Here is an 18,501-nt window from a genome sequence, read left to right as displayed (position 1 = left end):
TTTGTGGTGTAGCTGAACTCTTGTAGCTTAAAAGAAAATAAGAATCTAAAAGTAAGCACATCTGTCTCCTTAAAACTGGGAGGTATATACATTTCCTAGTGAGCCCTAAGGAATGGCACTAACTGCTTTGTCGGTTTGTTTTGTTTTAGCTACAAGGCAAGTTATGAGCCCTCTTCTGCCTTCCCGTTGCTGGGCTTATACTCAAAAGAAGGTTTCTTCTGGAAATTTGGTATTCACCCCTCCAGCTATGTGACCATTTCATGCAGCACCATTTAATCAGACTCCTCCATGCTGTTCAAGCTGTGGAGGCATGGTCAGGTAGGGGCCCAGACTCAGAACAGCCATTGTGTCTTGGGCTGTCTATGGGCTACAAAAAGCACCTGAGAAAAGTGAGAAAGTGTACGTGATTAGTCCATGTTGGCATTTTGTGCTGTTACAGTCAGACTGCTAGCAAGTTAGCTGGCTTGAGGACACCAGTTTTATCTGTAAGTGTTGCGCTATGCCCATAAACCTTGCCCATCCTTTGTTACCATTCATTATTCCACGACGAGGCACTGGGCCCACATCCTGGGCTCTCCATTCCTCCAGCATGCAGGAGCACTTTTGCCACAGTGTTTTTCCAGTGTGCTTTTATAATTCTTCTCTGACCCATCTGTTGAATTCAACAGTGGTTGTTTGCTGCTGCTTCCTGATCACATTGCCTCTGCTCACACCAGACTTCAAGTACCATCCTTAGGATTAATTTTTCAAAATTTATGTGCTTTCTACATTGCTTAACTGAAAATTTTGACACAGGCAAATGCTCTATTTTGTCTGGCTTTAGGCCATGAATTAAGGAGAACAGACAAAGAACTAGAGAATGGAAGAATGGAGAGTTTGGAACAGGTAACATATTTTAGAAATTATTGTTATTTCCAGATAGGGATTCGGTTCATATCCCTAGAATGTAGTACCTCAGCAGTAGCCCGGAAGAGAAGTCAGAGATGGGACATAAACTGCATCTAATGGTCACCTAAATGTTGTCATAGAAGTAGAATTTGAGTAATGAAATATATAGGAAGGATATTCAATGTTACGTGCTAACATAATTCAAGAACGTTTTCAAATTTCAAGTGTGTAACTTAAAGATAAGTATTTAAGTTTTATTCTGTAGTCAGACTCTCACAAAATGATGAGGTGATGCAACTAAAGAGACATTTGCAAGCAACTTGCTGTATTCAATGAAGAATATCAGATTAGGGAAATCTGCTATCAAATCTTTAACAATGAGCTGCTGGACAGCCACTCCTTCTCACCGTGTCTCACTATCCAAAACACTGACATTTAAGTTACTTTAAAGCTTCTTTTGAAGGTTTCAGAGATCAGTTTGAAAGCAATTACATATTAGATCATGCATAGCAAAATGTAGAGTTTGAAGTTGAATTTCAGTCTCCGTAGTTGCAAAGCGACTGGGCTGGTAATACTGTAGTTACTTTGGTTTGTATTTCTGTAACCAAGAAATGGAATGTGGCCTTTACCCCACTGCACTGATGTTATCATCCGAAAAGTTTGGAAGCCGCAAGACTGGGATGTGAACAATAGAACAGCACATGTGTACACATAGTTTGTCCCTCAGAATTTCTTGGTTTTTATTTATTTCTTTCCCCAAAGGAGAAGTTTTAATTTTGTTTTTTAACAGACTATAGAGTTTTTCTTCTGAACCATCTCAAATAAATTATTTGTAATCAAGAGGAATGTTTCCAATCAATTAGTTACTGCATCCGTGTGCATGTATTTCAGATTATTCACAGTCTGTAGGAGTTGTATAATGAAGATTTTAAGGACTGAACAGAACACTTATATTGAAATGGATGCAAACATGCCTCTGCTTTTTTTGGAGGGCCGGATATCTATTATGCATAATTTTCTGCATGAAGTTAGCACCTAGAGGAGGGAAGAAAAGTGTGCCTTACACTGAGATAATGTAAAAAAAATGCTCACATTTCCTCTGCACTGGTTTTCAGCATTCCCGGGTAGATTCAAATGCATTGCTCCTTCTTACTGAAGACCTTCCTGTTTTGTTACAGTCACAGTAATTCAGTCTCCCAGTTTTTCTTTATATCACTATAAACCACAGTCATGAATTGTATATCAAAATTATGTCACAAATTATGCAAAATCTCTCCAACATATATGTATGCAGAATTCTATAATCTGTGGTAGCTAAGGCATTTCATGCATTGTTCTGCGTATTAGCAACTTAGAGGTTTGCAAACTACTGTGTTCGTTTTTCTTCTTGAAACATGTAACAACTAATCTATGTTTTCAATATTATATGGAACAGAAAGGAAAAACCTATAATTTTGAAATATATATTGTTAAGTTTAATATAAGATATGTACTTTTTGCTCTTACTGAAAATTTCTTTGAAGAAGCATTCTATTGCCTTCTCTCTCCCCATTAGGTGGTTTTTGTCAGATCAGAAGTAAGAAGGATAAATTGTGCTCTAACAGTAAAGAGACACATTTGGATATGTGATTCTTACCTACTTATAATTTTATGATTACACTGATGACCTCAGATCTCACTGAGTAGAAATGTGCTACCAGGTCTTTGAAGATTTTTTTTACTTGCAGTGTATGACACAATTTTCCTATCAGATAGAGCCTCTGGCAATGATAGTAATCTCTCCTGATCTTTAGCAATGGCACATCTTTTTATATTTTGAGGATTGAGATAGTTGGGTACTTAATTTGAGGGAACTGCTACACAGTGTTCGTATGAAACTTACAAGTTTAGGAAGGATTTACAGGTTTTAGGAAGGTTTTGACCTTCCTAAAAGGAGGTCAAAGACAAGAAGCAGTTGTCTCTGACCTTCGTTCCTATACAAGTGTGACTTGTCTGAAATCAGAATTCATCTGGATGTCACTGTAATATTGTAAGGTACTTTTTATTACTGTATTGATATCTGTTTCTTTTCTCTTAGTGGCAGTATAAATGTTGAGGAAAAGGTAAAGGATGATGATGAAACTGAATCATCCATGAGAAAATGTCTGATGGATAGTGTGGTAGCCTGGAACATTTTCATAGTTTAACTCAAGTAAAATTATATCTTTTTGTGCATTCAAAAATACATAGGAAAGGAAGATCTTTCCACTGAATTGCATTAAGTAAGTTGGAAGAAAGGGAAAAATATTTTAATGTGGACTACTGAATGAACAAACTAGAAGCATTGCTCAACTTATTGGAAAAACTCTCTGAGGAATTCTGTGTGACCCTCGCTTTCACCTCTGCTGTTTCTTCATTTCCACTTTCTCCTAGCTTGTTCCCTGATCACTTCTCTTGGTCTTCTCTACAGTGTTTTTGCCTTCCTACATACTGCTGGCTTCCTGTAATTTACCTAGGGCTAGTCATCAAGTGGCACTGAGCTTCAAGGTGCTATATTTTTCAGCTTATAAGTAGTAGGAGAAAAATGGCTTAAAGTCTGCTATATGGATTTTGCTCTGCTACTACTCCCCTGTGTGAAATGCATTCATACATGATCCAGAGTTACTCCATTCTTGGTTGGTGCCTGGTGCACTACAACAGTCTGCAAGTGATTTGCATGACTGGGTGTTATGTTTTGCAGGAGGCCAGCACTGCTTTACCCGTTTTCCTTTATGCGTGTGTGTGGTGGGTCTGCTGTGTATTCCTGGCTGCTTGCAAAACTGATCACCACAGTCCATCAAAGTATTTATAGACTCTCGCAGTGCAATAGGCAGCAGAAGATCCACCATGCATACACACAGAGGGAAACACTATTATGTGCTGCTGCTGTGTGGAGGAAGACTTAAATCCCACTCCCACATTAATTTGTCAGTGCCATTGGATTGATTCAGAGTTTACTGAAATCAGAGGAAAGACTTGGCCACGGCTTCAGTCGACTTCAGCCTAATCTCAGTTTTTTAGCAGTTTTCAGTGGTGATTCTCAGAGAAAGCTGGCGTTCTGTGCCTCAGGAGCATTTCATTTTTCCTATGTTGATAGTAAGAAGCGATTATTCCATCCTGCTAAAAACTCTTATGGTGTGTTTTACAAGGTTACCAGAGTGCTATCTCATAGGACCTGTTAGGTAGAACAGCAACATTCATTAACATTAATACATTTCATATTATAGTCTTATTTGGTATCATACCGTATTAAGAGACCACCTCTAAGAAACCTCAAACACATAATATACTTCCAAGTTTGCAGACTACATCTTCTAGATGGCTTATTTCTAGACCAGTCACATGCAGGTGGCAGAATTGGCTGCTAGCTCAAGCAATAGGTGGCTTTCTTGAACAAGTTAGAGGGAAGATGGTTGACAGATGCTTGTGCTGTCACTGCTGGCATACTCACCATTTTCAAGAGCTTAGATCAGACAGTGGTAAGCACTGAATTAAAACTTTTGCATAAGCTGCAATGACTGAATATTCTGAAAGTGCTCTTTATGACAACTTTTTCAGAGATTTTTTTTTGGCCCAGATTTTTTTATTGATTATTTAGCATGATCATGCTAACATTTTTTCTTACGGGAAAAAAAAAAAAAGCCCTTGGAGACAACAAGAAAAAGGAAATACAATGCCTAGGTCTGCAAATGACAGATGCATTGGCTGTGTCTGCTCCATAGACTGCCCATCTCCTTTACATCAAAAGAATAAAAAAACAGCCAGGCTTTGGACCAAAGGTTAGCAGTCAGCTCTCACTTGCTCCCTAGGCACCTGGGGTGGCCTCTAGGCTGGAATATTGTCATCCCTCTCTTGTGATACACTCTGTCCATGTAGATTGGGTCTCTCTCCACAGGAATTTAATCTTGATCCCCAAACTGTGGGGCATAGGGCAGCGGACTATTAATCACCTCACACAAAGAAGGGAACTGAACCCTGGTAACCTACATGTTGCAGAACATAAAAACTTGAGCTGTTTCAAAACTTCCAATTTAGGAGAATACTGTCCATTCTATTCATACTAGAGAAAGCAACAAATCCTATTTGTTTTGTTTTGTTTGTTTGTGTTGTGGTTTTTGCCTGTTTCTTTGTTTTAAACAAAAGAATGACATTTACCTTCAGTTTTAAATCGGAATCTTTGGTTAAAAAATATATGCAATGGCATTGGGGACGTAATCTTTACAGACTCCAGAAAATGTAAAATACTCATCTATTCTCAGTGTATCTATACTGTCATTTTATGCATTGATGGCTTTAAATTTTCTTGTGATAAAATATAAAGATCCTGCACTTTGGCTACAACAACCCAATGCAGTGCTACAGTCTTGGGGCAGAGTGGCTGGAAAGTTGTGCAGAGGAAAAGAATCTAGGGGTGCTGATTGATGCTTGGCTGAACATGAGCCAGCAGTGTGCCCAGGTGGCCAAGAAGGCCAACAGCATCCTGGCTTGTATCAAGAATAGTGTGGCCAGCAGGACCAGGGAGGTGATCGTCCCCCTGTACTCTACTCTGGTGAGGCCACACCTCAAGTACTGTGTTCAGCTTTGGGCCCCTCAGTACAAGAAGAACATCAAGGTGAAGGGCCTGGAACACAAGTCCTGTGAGGAGCAGCTGAGGGAACTGGGGTTGTTCAGCCTGGAGAAGAGAAGGCTCAGGGGAGACCTTATTGCTCTCTACAACTGCCTGAAAGGGAAAGTGTGGAGAGCTGGGTGTTGGCCTCTTCTCACAGGTAACTAGTTATAGGACTAGAGGGAATGGCCTCAAGGTGCACCAAGGGAGATTCAGGTTGGAAATTAGGAAACATTTCTTCTCAGAAAGAGCAGTCAGGCATTGGGATGGGTTGCCCAGGGAGGTGGTGGAGTCACTGTCCCTGGGGTGTTCAAGGAAAGGTTGGACCTGGTGCTTTGGGACATGGTTTAGTGGGTAATAGTGGTGGTAGGGTGAAGGTTGGACCAGATGATCTTGGAGGTCTTTTCCAACTTTAACAATTCTATGATTATATGATATGAGTCATGATTGATGAATAGTGCAGGAGAGAGTGAGAGATTCAGTACAGTCTCCCATACTTATGCACAATTTCCCTGCATTTGGGTAGACTGTAGTATGGATATACAGCTGTTTAACTGCAGGAACTAACTCAGATATATCAGAGTTTATACTAATAGGTGCATAATTAACGAAGCTCCATTAACACAGCCATGACTTGTTTTTTCCAGTGCTACTCACATCTCTTCTTAATTTTCCATTTACATCCAGAGCATCTAAATCTCTAAATTATTTTTGTTCCTATCCACTGATGAGGAATTGATTGCATTTTCTTAGTTCAGAAAAGAAGCAAGGCTGTGTATACAAAGGTTGAGTTGTGAACCTGCTGCAGTGATACTGAACCCAGGTACCTATCTGAACTCAAATGCTACCTTATTCATGTATTTCTTGAAAGGAAAGCTAAAAATATTCAGAGAAATATCTTTCTTATCTTTTAGAATGATCTGCATAGCTGTCTTCTTATTGAGGTAAATTGTTGCATTGATATTATGTATGAGATATGACTTATCAATAGATCCTTTGGCACATGGATTAAAAATCTGATGTGAAAACATTCTAAGAAGAAAGGAGATTAATTTGTAGTGTTACACAAATGGAAATTGCTTTAATATGTAGATGCATGCCACTACATATCTTGAGTGGAAAAAAATGCTCCTTCATGAATCTATGGTAAGGTTTGAATAAACACCAAACCATTTTATATTGTTGATTTCTAATAGTTAAAGACCATTAATCTTCCCAGATCATATTTTAGATGAATGAATGAAGAAATTTTCGAATGTTGAGGCTTTTGAGGAGAGATTCTCTACTCAGTTTCTCTGCATGTAAAACACAGTCAGCCTGTGGCATGAGGTGAGTTTTGGACACACCTGGTTTAGCCTTAGCATAACTTGCAGCATCCAGTGGAGTTTTAAATTAATAGCAGCTTCTCTTGTCCTGCCAATGCAGTGTTTTGCAATGTGCTTGCCAGAACACAGACTCTTGCAGCCATTTTCTCTTCCACTCATACCCTGTGGCATGCCTGGTGTACACACAGGCTCACCCTGCAAAAGAGAGAAGTGGGCATGCTTCATCAAGCCATCCTCCTGCTGGTTCCCAGCTTTTTCCATGGGATGGCAGGAATCTGAGATACAGCACGAGTGCTATCTTGCAGTGTGGTTCATCTCCATGTCTTTCACTTTGTCATGCTGAAGTGGTTTAGAGGGAAAGGTTTCCATAGAGCAATTGATTTTTTATTTTTTATTTTTTTTTTAACCGACTGTGTTTTTGTGGTAGCTATGTGGTGTCTGTGCCGCGTTCTGGGGGGTATATTTGTTTGTAGGTCTATGTATTTTTGATGTGTTTGAGTAGAGAGAGAAAGGCACAACTGTCACTTCACAGTGATGCTCAGGCTACATCTGTAATGGCAAGTAAAACAGGCCAGGGATGGTTCTCGCGTCCTAAGGCTAAAAGACACAGCATGTCTCATGTCCATATGGCTAAGTTCTCTTTTTCCCAAAAGAGGGTGGCCTCATTCAGACTGTCTCCTGGGAGCAGTCCCTGGCCTGTGCTGTCCCCTGAACCATGCCCAGCCATTGTCTGGGAACATGTTAGCTGGCAGGAGCCAAAACTATGCCAGGGAGCCAGCGTACAATAGAGCAGCAAGGGTGAGGGCACGCCAGTGCACCAGCACATGCCCTGGCCTCTCGCCTTTCCTGGTAAAAAGGCAGCTGTATGGATGTTCCCTAGGTTTACCGCTGTCTTTAAATCATGTTTTCAGGTTTTCTATCTGATTGGGGCTAGCATCACAGTCCTATTCATGAGTAAAAACAGAATGCAGATAATGGAACATGGCTGTCTTATGCTTTTGGAGTGATGCAGTAAAAGGCAATGGTAATACCTACAGAGGTCTTTTTTGAGAAAGGGGAGTATGTGTTTTTTCAGCTATACTTAGATTGAACTAGTACATATGTAAATTGAAATGCGTGTATCTGAAGTTCCAGCTGGAAAAAAAAATCCTAAACAGATTGAAGCAAGGAAATGAATCGTTAGGGGAATGTCAATAAATATTCAGATACCCTCACAGTTTCTTAAATAAATGCACATTTGTGAAATATCACATTGCATGTTCCAAACACAACTTTAACTCTGTCCCTGTATGCATTTCCAGTCTTATTCTGCAGACCAGAAAACCCCTACAGTCAGTAACTCTACATCAAATAAATTCTGAATATGAGTTATAACTATCATACAATATGGTTATGTTGGAATATTTTTACTATTTAATAACAGACAAAGTGGATATTTTATTTTGGAATCAAAGTGCTGTTATGTGGATTTATGGTTTATAAGGTTGGCAGTGTTTCTGAGTACTTTCTTTTCCAAAGTACATAAATATAAAGTGGTAAAAGTTTTGTTTTTAGCTTATAAATGTAGTTAATCATCTGTTCAAACAATAAAAAAATTCTATTTATTAATAGCCAAGAAATGTTAGGGGGTTTTGGTTTTTCTTTTTTACAAGAGACTCATTTAAGTCAACTGGATGAAATGAATAGAGAGTGAATATCACAATGGTTTAGGGGGGATAATAGCACATCAGTTGATCATGTGGAACCTCAGCCATTAAAGTCATTAAAATTGTTTCTGCCTCTGAGTCTGATTTAAAGGTCATGGTCTTTTTTTAAAGATTTCGTTGATGAGTGAAAGAACTATTCGTGTTTGATCCATCCAATGCATGCACGGATATGTATTCACTGACTAGTGCACTGAAGTATGTTCTCTTCTTGGAATTCGCTGAGCTGAGCAGTGGGTGGGCAATGATGTGGGAGCGCTCTTGTGGGCTACATGAGGATTTGTATTGCTCGTTCTTTTCTGACATCCTGCTTTTTATCGTGGTTACAATATATCTGAACATGTCAGACAATTAGACATGTGAAGACCTGGTTCTGCTAGATTATTTGACTTCCTGCAACTAATAATGAGGTTTTTGAAAGATTTAGTACTATGCCATTGAATATAAAAGAGGTTTGGAGGCCTGTATGTGCAATGGAGTTAGGTGTGGTAGATTAAATTTGTCCTGGCATCCTTATTGAAGCCTCCCTGTAGGCACTATCAGCTGTAACCAGTACTGTTGCCAGAAATAACATTGCAGTGTCAGAAACATAGGTGTTTTAAGGGTATAGCCAGGAGACTTGTTCACTTATTTGTTTAACCGTAAATTAATAAAGATCCACAAGATTCATTTTCTTTCCTGGGTTGTTGTTTAATTCTGTCATCTAAACTCTTTATATTCTTCATAAACACTGTTGGCTTCCAAATTGCCTATATAGGAAAAAGTGGAGCATCATTGTGTATCTTGAAAATACCTGCTTAAATGTGCAGTAATGGCCTAAAAATGAAATAGTTTCTTCACAGGATTCAGAAGAAGGGAAAGAATACTGAAGATAAAACTTAACCATTGCATCAGTCAACATTTTCCCTATACTTTGAGCAAAGCCTTCTCTTTCAGTTACTAAGATTTCTTTTTCTGTTTGCTTATTGGTGATAGTAAGCACTAGAAATACTTGTCAAAAGATAAATTGTAGTGCACAGGCCATGACAACTAGAAGCTACAGTAGTGGTTCCTAGGATGAGAGCATGTTTTGATTCTCAGAAGGATACAGGATATACAATGATTTAGGAATTCCTGGAAGAGTCCACCTCTGTGTGCTATTTACTACCTCTTTCCAGTAATGCTGTGACTGTGGGAATAAAGCAAGTTCAAGTCAGCACACGCTTAACCTTTGGATGACTGATTTCTCCTCCACGCCAAGACCTGGGACCAGGAGGCCCCAGTGCTGGACTGTGCTCAGCATGCGGGTGACCCTGGGGTCGGGCTAGGACAGTGCTGCCGGGAAGGGGCGACAGCACAGATCTAAAAGGAGTGACCCTATGACAAATGCTCGCACTTTTGAGAGCTGCAGTACATTCTTCATTATAAAATTTAACCATATAATTGCAAAAAAAAAAAAAATATATATATATATATATACATATTTCCTTTCCTGTTTTATTTGTTATCTTAAATAGGATAAAGTATATTTGCTTAAAGAACATAGCTCTGGCTATTTCTAAAGACAGACTTCCAAGGACAAATCCTGTACAGGAACCAATCCTGTATGACAGTTCATTGTTCCTGCCGTGGTATAGACTGATTTTAAGAAAGACAAGAATTAGTAAGTTTTCTAAATATTGATAATAATAGTAGTTATAATCAAAGTATTAAAAATGGGATAATGGTAAAAGCTATAAATGCATTTTTATTTCTGCCTGTTCCTTAAAAAAATAAAAAATAAAAAATAAAAAATCAGGTAGGTTTGTAGACCACTTCTTCACGCATGTTTCTGTACACATTACTGTGCCACATTGCCTGGGTTGCTAATACTATTCATATTTTTTTACGTCTTTCCTTCAGAACATGGAAATTAGCACTAAAGCCTTAGTTTTAGGCTTAGGTTTATAAAAAGCTTTTTTCAGTTTACAGGAATCTTATAGTGTCACTTTGAATCCCTCCTGTGAAAGCTAAATTTCTTTCTATTGCTTCCTTTTATGTTCAAAAACTTAAATAATTTATTACTGCAAAGGAATGTGTACTGAATCCAGTAACCAACAGAGGATGTGGAAAGATTTATTGGGAGAAACATTAAGAGCATTCCTGGCCAGGTGCATTTTTTTCTTTTTTTTTGAAATGGGAAAAAAAAATACACACCTCCAGCCAACTTCAGATATGGCTGGAAGCCTATTTGGAATTCCTAATGTCTGTAGTTGTGAAGTGGTTCTCAAGACAAACTGAACAAAAAGTGATGAGGGGTGCAAAGAGGCTGGCGCTGCTGGAGATCAAGAAATGTGCTGCTAGATCTTGACAGTGATTGCAGTGTTCGCTGTCTGAATGGGTGCATGCACATAGCTTCCATTCTCCTTGTATGTTATACAGTGATTTAGAGCCACGAGAAATGAGGATGTGAAACCCCTACCAAATCTGAGTAGTGGGTTTGGAGTTCCTCTTTGCACCTTCAGTCCATGACAAAAGATGGGTGGACAGGACCTCAGAGTACACTTCTGCACTCCTTGCTGAACTGAATTCCCCTGGATTGCATAGCTTGATGGAGAGCATCGCTCAGTACATAGCAGACACTATTTTAGACCAGTAGTAAATAATTTTACTGGATGTTAAACAGATTTATGAGGAGTGTAATCTTTTGTAAGGGAATTTTACAAACTGAGCCAGCTTACTTATTTGATGGTTTTTAGGATAAAAATCTAGTCAAATGCAAATATCATTTTTCTAGCAATGATAAAAGAATCAGGTATAAACTATTTCTCATTCTACCTATTTACCTCTCTGGCTTTTTTATCGTCTTTTACACAAAGCACATAGCTAATAAGAATATGATAACATATGATTCTACAAAATGTGGGGTGTTCCAGAGATATCTTTCCTCTATGCATTTTTCCTTCAGCCCCAGATTCTAAGTCTGCAGCTCCCCTTTGTATTAGCTGATTAGGCATGTCCCTACAGCCTTATTCCTTAAAAACAAACAAACAAACAAAAAACCCCACAGTTATTAACATTATTATTATTATTTTGTTTAAGCCATTTCCTCTTTCTCCATTAATCCAAGTTTCTTAAAGATGTCATCTACAAGTTCTTCCTTAATACAGCAACTTAGAAAATTAGTGGTGAAAAGATATGAAGTCAAACTGTTTCATCTTCCACCCTAGGCAGAAAACTGTACCTGCTCTACATGTATCCATGGTGTTTTACAAGACCCTAATGATGAAGTTTCTTAATTTGTCCAGAAACCTGTTACTTTGTATTACTTTCCTGACTAATTTTTTATATGGCAGTTTAAGTCCCTTAAGCCTATTGCTTCCAATCTTATCCATTACAGATATGGAGAACAGTCCTTGCTTTCTCTTTGTGGTTCACCTTTTGTATTTGAAACTTCTAGATTCTCCCAAGAGTTTCATAGACCTTTCTTTTTATCTGTTGCTTCACATAAGTTGTTCCCTCGTATTTCTCTCTCCAGGGATATGTCTACACCTGACTGCACCTATTGGTATTTTCCCAGTGAGCAAATGAAAAGGATGCTGAAGCCAACCTTTTGTAGTCAATGCAATTAAGAGAACTTGGCAATTTGACAAAGGGCTTTTTCAAACGTGAGCTGGAGAGCTCAGTTAGAAGCATGTTATCAAAGTTTCATTTTAGTGTTTCTACCTGTGTTGGTCTCTGTAGTCACCTATCAAAACCAGGGCACTTTTAAAGTTATGTGACACAGTTCAGCCTAAGCTCCTGAAGTCCCAGTGCTTAAACACCTTTGAGTTTGTGAGCTTAAATAGCTTGTAGAATAGTGATGGGATTCAGTACGTACTGAAGATATGGGTCTTTAAGTATGCTACTAAATTCAGTCCTGCATTCATCTTCTATGTTTTAAAGCCCCAAATTTTGACTACCTCTTAGATTTTAAAAATCAGTTAGGAAGGAAGTGATAGAATCAGGCTTCCATTTTGCTTATCTCTGGGTAGATCACATTAATTCTAGCAACTATAATACATTGCCTTTTAAAAAAATATTTTCACTTTTTAGGTCATTGTGGAGATTGGAAAACTGATACTGCTACAAAATTCTGCTTCCTTAGAAAAAGTTTTTTATTTTTTTTTCTCCTAATGTGAATAAATGTTTAGATTTTTTTTTTTCAACACTCATATGGTAATTTTGTATACTTGAAAATTGATGTTAAATATTTTTTTTTCCATTTTTTTTTAATGTGTTGCTTTCCCTGTTCCCTTTTTATTATTATTATTATTTATTTTTTTTTGCAGGACCATTTCTCACTTCAGGAGACAGTAAATTCTGCTGCGGCTCTGACCATGGCATTAATAAAGGACAGAAACCCTGATCTGATTGGCCAGCTGTTGGTAGCATAAGACCATAAATCATTTGTAGCTTTTGGAAGTGTTTTTTTTTCATCATGCCTTCACCAAAGGTCTTGAATCATTTTACCCTTTGATGAAAACTCTGGATTTATGATGTTTGCTATTAAGATCTTTTAACAACATATTTTGATACTTTAAATACAAATCTGATATTACGTATAAAGTGCACAATTCATTCTGAAATACACTTTTTTGTGAAGTACGATCATTTAAAAAGGTGCACAGAGGATACCAAAATGTTTGGTCTTCACGCAGAATTGTCTTTAACCCATGCATGTATGTTGTACTCTAGGACTGCATTAAATTAATTAATCCTAAAACACAGCTGTCATTCTTTATATGAAATTATTTTAATATTGCTGCTATACATATTAATGAGTGTGGAGTTTATTATGTTGTATAGCCTTACTGATGTCAGTAGAAATGCACATTGCAAGCAGTGTTTGTCAGGTCAAGTCCCTGTCCTCCATGGAGTGAAGGGTAACAAAACAAAGGATGTGCATGGGGGCATCAAAGTGCTATAGCCCAGTTTTCCAGATAAGGAATGCTCTGGCTGTAGCACTCCTTAGTGCTAATACTACTTCCAGTACCCATGTGCAATCATTCAGAAGTAGCTCCAATTGCTTCACTGAGTACTGTATTACACAAACTCTGTATGTGTGTATGCATGTGCATGCATGTGCATATGCATGCTAAAAAGAAAAGGGATAAGACTGAAAAAATGTTATGCAATTCAGTTTGTAGGTAATGGAGAAATAGGAGGAATTTGTTAGCTTGTCTACAAGATTATAATTTTAATCTCTTGCTGTTTACTACACTTATGTATTAAATTGTCGTAAAGAGTATTGAGTGTCATGGGTTCAAATGTAGGCTACATTGATATTCAAGTGTGGAAATTTGGGACAGAAGGGTAAAATGGTGAATGGCTATTGCGTTAACTATCTCCAGGCATCATAACCACTGAAAGCAGTGCGAGAAAAGGACAGTCCCTGAAAGCACTTGTCCCTCTCTATACATCAGGCTCAGGAGGAATTACAGCATTCCTTCAGCTTGTGAAGGCCCTGGGTTAATGTCTTCCATATCTCCAGTGACTGGAACAGGGTCTTAATGAATTAGCCCCACCAGGTGTCCAGTGAGCCTCCCCTTCTGTTTGTCCTGAGTTTCTCAAGTTTTCCTCTGAAACCAAAAGTATCAGCTACTTCACTACTGCTGTGCTTTCCTGAAGACTGCAGCTCGTATCTGGACATGGGGGACTTGTAGAGAATTCACAAAATTCTCATAGATCCCAGATGTGGAAAGTAATTTAGCCAGGAAAATTTAGCCTGGTCTTAGCCAGTACAATGAAATAGGCAGGTCAAGTAAAGTGCAGAATGTCAGTCTAGGCATTCAGGATGGATCCTTCTCCGTGCTAGATAAACCTTTGAAAACCCATCTTGAATAAGGCTTCTGATTTTGACTCAGAAATTTGTCTCTCCGTAATCTACCAATGGGTGTGGGAAGTTCTTTCCTGCAGCTCAGTTCTTCAAACAGGCAGAGGGAGAAAAGCTCTGACTGTTGTGGTTCAACAACAGAGGGTGACAATGCCTGTGCTGGCTGAAGGAGTTCCCCATCTCCCTTCCACTGCTCCCCCAGGTCCCACTCCCTCTGGTGCACAGAGAAAGCTTTGTGAGGGAGTTAGGGTTGGACTCCATCCTCTGTCCCCTTCTCTTTCCCCCTGCTTCTTAAAAAAAGCCTAACAATGGCCTAATAAGTTCTGCTGAGACACTGTCTGTCTATACGTCCATTTTAAATCCAATTCAGAAGCTGATGTTGATCCCAGACTTCCTTCATGACACACATTGTTAGCTAACTGTTCTGGATCCAAAGCACACATTTTCTTCCACACAGGAATCATCCCAACACAACTAACAAAGGTCTCATGCAACATCTGCTTCCTTCTTTGTTTCTCTCTCCTCTCTAATTTGATTAATAATTTGTCCTTTGCTGGCATTGTACAACATAAGCATTCATATTAGCTGTGTATGGCTATACAATGGGCATATTTTATTCATACAAGTATATTTATGTCTGTTCGTATGCAGAGTAGTCAGATAAATGAAGAAACAAAGGATTTATTATTGGTATTCATAATTTAACAGGACAGCTTTCAAAAATAAGTTTCTGAATTCACTTTTACTTTAATAAATTTGATGAAGAAATTCATCTCATGGGCTTCTAAAAGACACAATGAAAGATATTTCCTTGACTCTATTTGCTTGAAGACTAACGTACAATCTGTGATGTATTTTCATTGCATAATAATAAGCAAGTGAATTTAGAAAATCCTTTATGTTTTCCATCCACTCACAATGTATGCATTGTGATACAGTCTTAGCACTGGATTGTGTGTAACTTGTCATTTGCTTAAACAGAACCTTTTACTTTGTTGTGTTGTTTTACTTAACTCATTATCTTAAAAGGATTTAAATCCAATTTAAAATGTTACCACAATGAACTGCTGTAAAGAGAAATGATGCCATGGTTGTTTGTGAGCTTATTTTGAAGAGAGAAAAAACAAAGCACAGCAAAAAAGTAAGTTTAAAGTAATTGAAACTAACCTTAAAGAAAAGATAATGAGATTAATATACTGTTATTCATAATATTATGGATTTGTTGTTGTTGTTTTTTTAACAATCTTTTAAATAACCTGCAAACACTGAAAAATCTATTATACAGGAAGCAAATACACCACCAGCAGAACTACTAAAACAGATCATGAAATAGTAGAACTGCTTTAAAAAAAAAAAAAAAAAAAAAAAAGGAAAAGAAAAGAAACTGGACTGTGATTAATGCTATTGTGTATCCAAACCAAAGTTAAATGGTCTTTTGGATGATTGTTAATACTTACAATGGGAATAAAGATATAAAATGAAATTAAGAAACTGATTGATTGTTTTTGGTCTGCACATAGCAATACTTCTCACAAATAGCTATATACATGAGAAACTTGGCAGCCTTTTGTACACACATGCTGTTTTGAATTTAACTAGTGAATCAGTCACCACCCATCTTGCTTTGAACATTTGGACAGAGATAACACAGAGTAAATAAAAGCTCAGACTCTGCCAGCCTTGCTTACCTTACTCCACAGGCACTCTAATTAATATACTGTGGGTAAAGTGTTCACTAGGAAAGAGAATACAGGATCTGGCCCTAAGAATGTTTTTTGTAGCTGCAAAGTTAAGTGAGTTAGATTTGTATATTGAAGCCAGCCCACTTCATGCAGTAACTGAAATTAAATTACTTTTTTTCTCTTAGATCAGTTAATAGGAGAAAATGTAGCTACAATCAATTTTTCTTCAGTTTTCCAGGTGACCTAGCTTGAAAAAGATGGTTGGATGGTTCACTAAAAAAGGCTGAAAGAACAGAAGACAGTGGAATTGCAAACAAACAAACAACAACAAAGAGAAATAAAGTGAAATGTTACCCTATTGTAATCAGTGGAATAAGTCGTGTTGACTTCAAAATATCACAATGAAGCTTTCAGCTTATCTCAGCAACAGGCTGCAGAACAACAACAACAACAAAAAAGTATCTGGAGACCTTAAAGCCTTTGGTGCATTCAAATTTGCATTTCTACACAACACCAGTGTCTCATCATCTCCACAGTGCTCTTCTAGGTGCCATCCTAACAGAAGCTTCCGAAGAAATGTCAGGTTCCCAGTGGCTGCTTATGCTTTCCAATGATATGGTAACTTCTGTCTGTAGGTCACTGCAAACTAGGAAGTACACCAGAGAAAGTCGTAGTTGGTTTGCTCTGTTCAACCTGTTTTGGGTACCTAGTATATTTATTGGACACGGGTTTGTGTTCAGGTTTTATTTAAGAGGAATAGTATATTTACTTCCAGATACACAAAAGCATTTATCATCACATTTCTCCTTCCTCTTCATCCAGAACTTTCTGAGGTGCTGGTTCATTTTATCAAGCTCCCACGAGGATGTGCAGACAATGCATGTTTATGTGGCCATTGGCAGGGGGACAAGGTAACCCTGGTACTCCTTTTTTTTTTTTTTTTTTTTTTTTTGCCATCCCTGCTTTCCCCTTGTTCCTGTTAAGGAGAGGTCTAGGGTTGAGAAGTGGCTCCTGTTAACTGTGTTCCTGTAGGAGCCAAGGTTCTGGGCTGGAGCTACCTCTGACCTGGCCCAGTGCCACTGCTCTGATGATTGGACCATAATAAATGGCTGGTAGTTTTGAAAACAGTGTGTTACCAGATGAACGTAGCCCTTCAGAGTATTAGTAGTACCCTGACTTTTATTATATTTTATAATATTTTATACTTTTACAATATATTGTATTATTATATATAAAATATTATAATATTTATTATTATAAATATAAATAATATTATAATATTTTTATATTTTATTATATTTTATAATATTTCTGATTACTCTCTCTGCTCTGTAACATAGATGTTACATAGATGTAACATAGATGCTCTGTAACTCTAGTCTTAGTTCTGTCTGTCCGGGAAAAAAAAAACAAACAAAAAACAAAAAACAAAACACCCTACAGAACACAAACCTTTAAGTTATTAGATTGGTGTATTGTTTAATAGATGGTAGATTTTTTCTCTTTGTGTAGGTAGTGAAAGAATGCTATTGAGAGCATCTTTTTTGTTTCAAAGATTACTTACTAAAACCACAACTAATTCTCACTGAAAGGGGCAGAGATGCTGAGAACTGTAAAGAGAATAGTATCTTTAAGGGCTTCCATTGGGAAAAGTGTCATGAAATAATAAGATACAAATATCTATCTCATCTATGTTTTATATAAATATATAATTGTAATATAAAACATTTAAGTATAAGTACATTATTTAAAAGCAATCTTAAAGAATTGAATTCTGAGCAACTAAGAAAAAATGTGACCCTGCTTTCTTTATTCCTGCCCAACTCATTCAGTCAAACCAATCTTCTGCACCTGGTTTCTAATAATTCATAATTGCACCCAGTTGGATGATTAATGCCCTGCTCTGGATGCCTACAGTAAGATACCTATGCAAAGTATCTAAATTAGTTCAATTTTTTGTGCCCATAGTGCCCACCCTTTTGAACTTCAGGCTGGTAGGTTTTTATGATTCCTGCCTTCCTCAGCCCATTCCTCAGCCCAGTTGTTTATCACAGTTCTGTTTGTCTTGTGTTTCTGGCAAGCACCAAGGGAAAGAAACAGCCACTAACACCACATTTTATCCAGTGCAAGCTGATTTTGATTGACAGGGCTTTAAAGCACTTGTCTAGTATACATTTTCCTTGGTTATTTCTTCCAGGAATACACAATTAGTTTTGAGATCTGAAAAACACTATTTCAAGGCCTGCACTGAGGAATGAATCCCAACTATGAAAATACTTTTATGACAGAATATACTTGGCTTGTGTACACCAACCTGAAAAGGAAAATGGCATTTCCTGATATATTTATTCCCAGGTTAATGTAAGTATGCTTTTCAATCTTTGGATTGAATCAGTTCTTCTTCTTCATCCTGCACATATTCCTGTCTGAAAAAACAAACAAACAA

The 18,501-nt window shown here is 37.7% G+C and overlaps 1 protein-coding gene across 3 annotated transcripts in view; it reads left to right on the top strand.

Annotated features, from left to right (window-relative positions):
- CRPPA (CDP-L-ribitol pyrophosphorylase A) overlaps positions 1-15,706 on the top strand; it is a 125,873-nt gene extending 110,167 nt beyond the window's left edge. For 2 of the 3 annotated variants that reach the window (XM_084282700.1, XM_084282702.1), the window contains exon 10: positions 12,830-15,706. In XM_084282700.1, the coding sequence (XP_084138826.1) occupies positions 12,830-12,934 (105 nt within the window). In that variant the 3' untranslated portion in view covers positions 12,935-15,706. The remainder of the gene's footprint in view (positions 1-12,829) is intronic. The other variant, XM_084282701.1, reaches the window with a different exon arrangement.
- The last annotated feature ends 2,795 nt before the right edge of the window (positions 15,707-18,501 follow it).

This window comes from Netta rufina (genome assembly GCF_964035555.1).
Source record: "Netta rufina genome assembly, chromosome: 2".
NCBI classification, from domain to species: domain Eukaryota; kingdom Metazoa; phylum Chordata; class Aves; order Anseriformes; family Anatidae; genus Netta; species Netta rufina.
The sequence above is the reverse complement of the archived record's forward strand: the minus strand, read 5'-3'. Positions and strand labels throughout refer to the sequence as shown.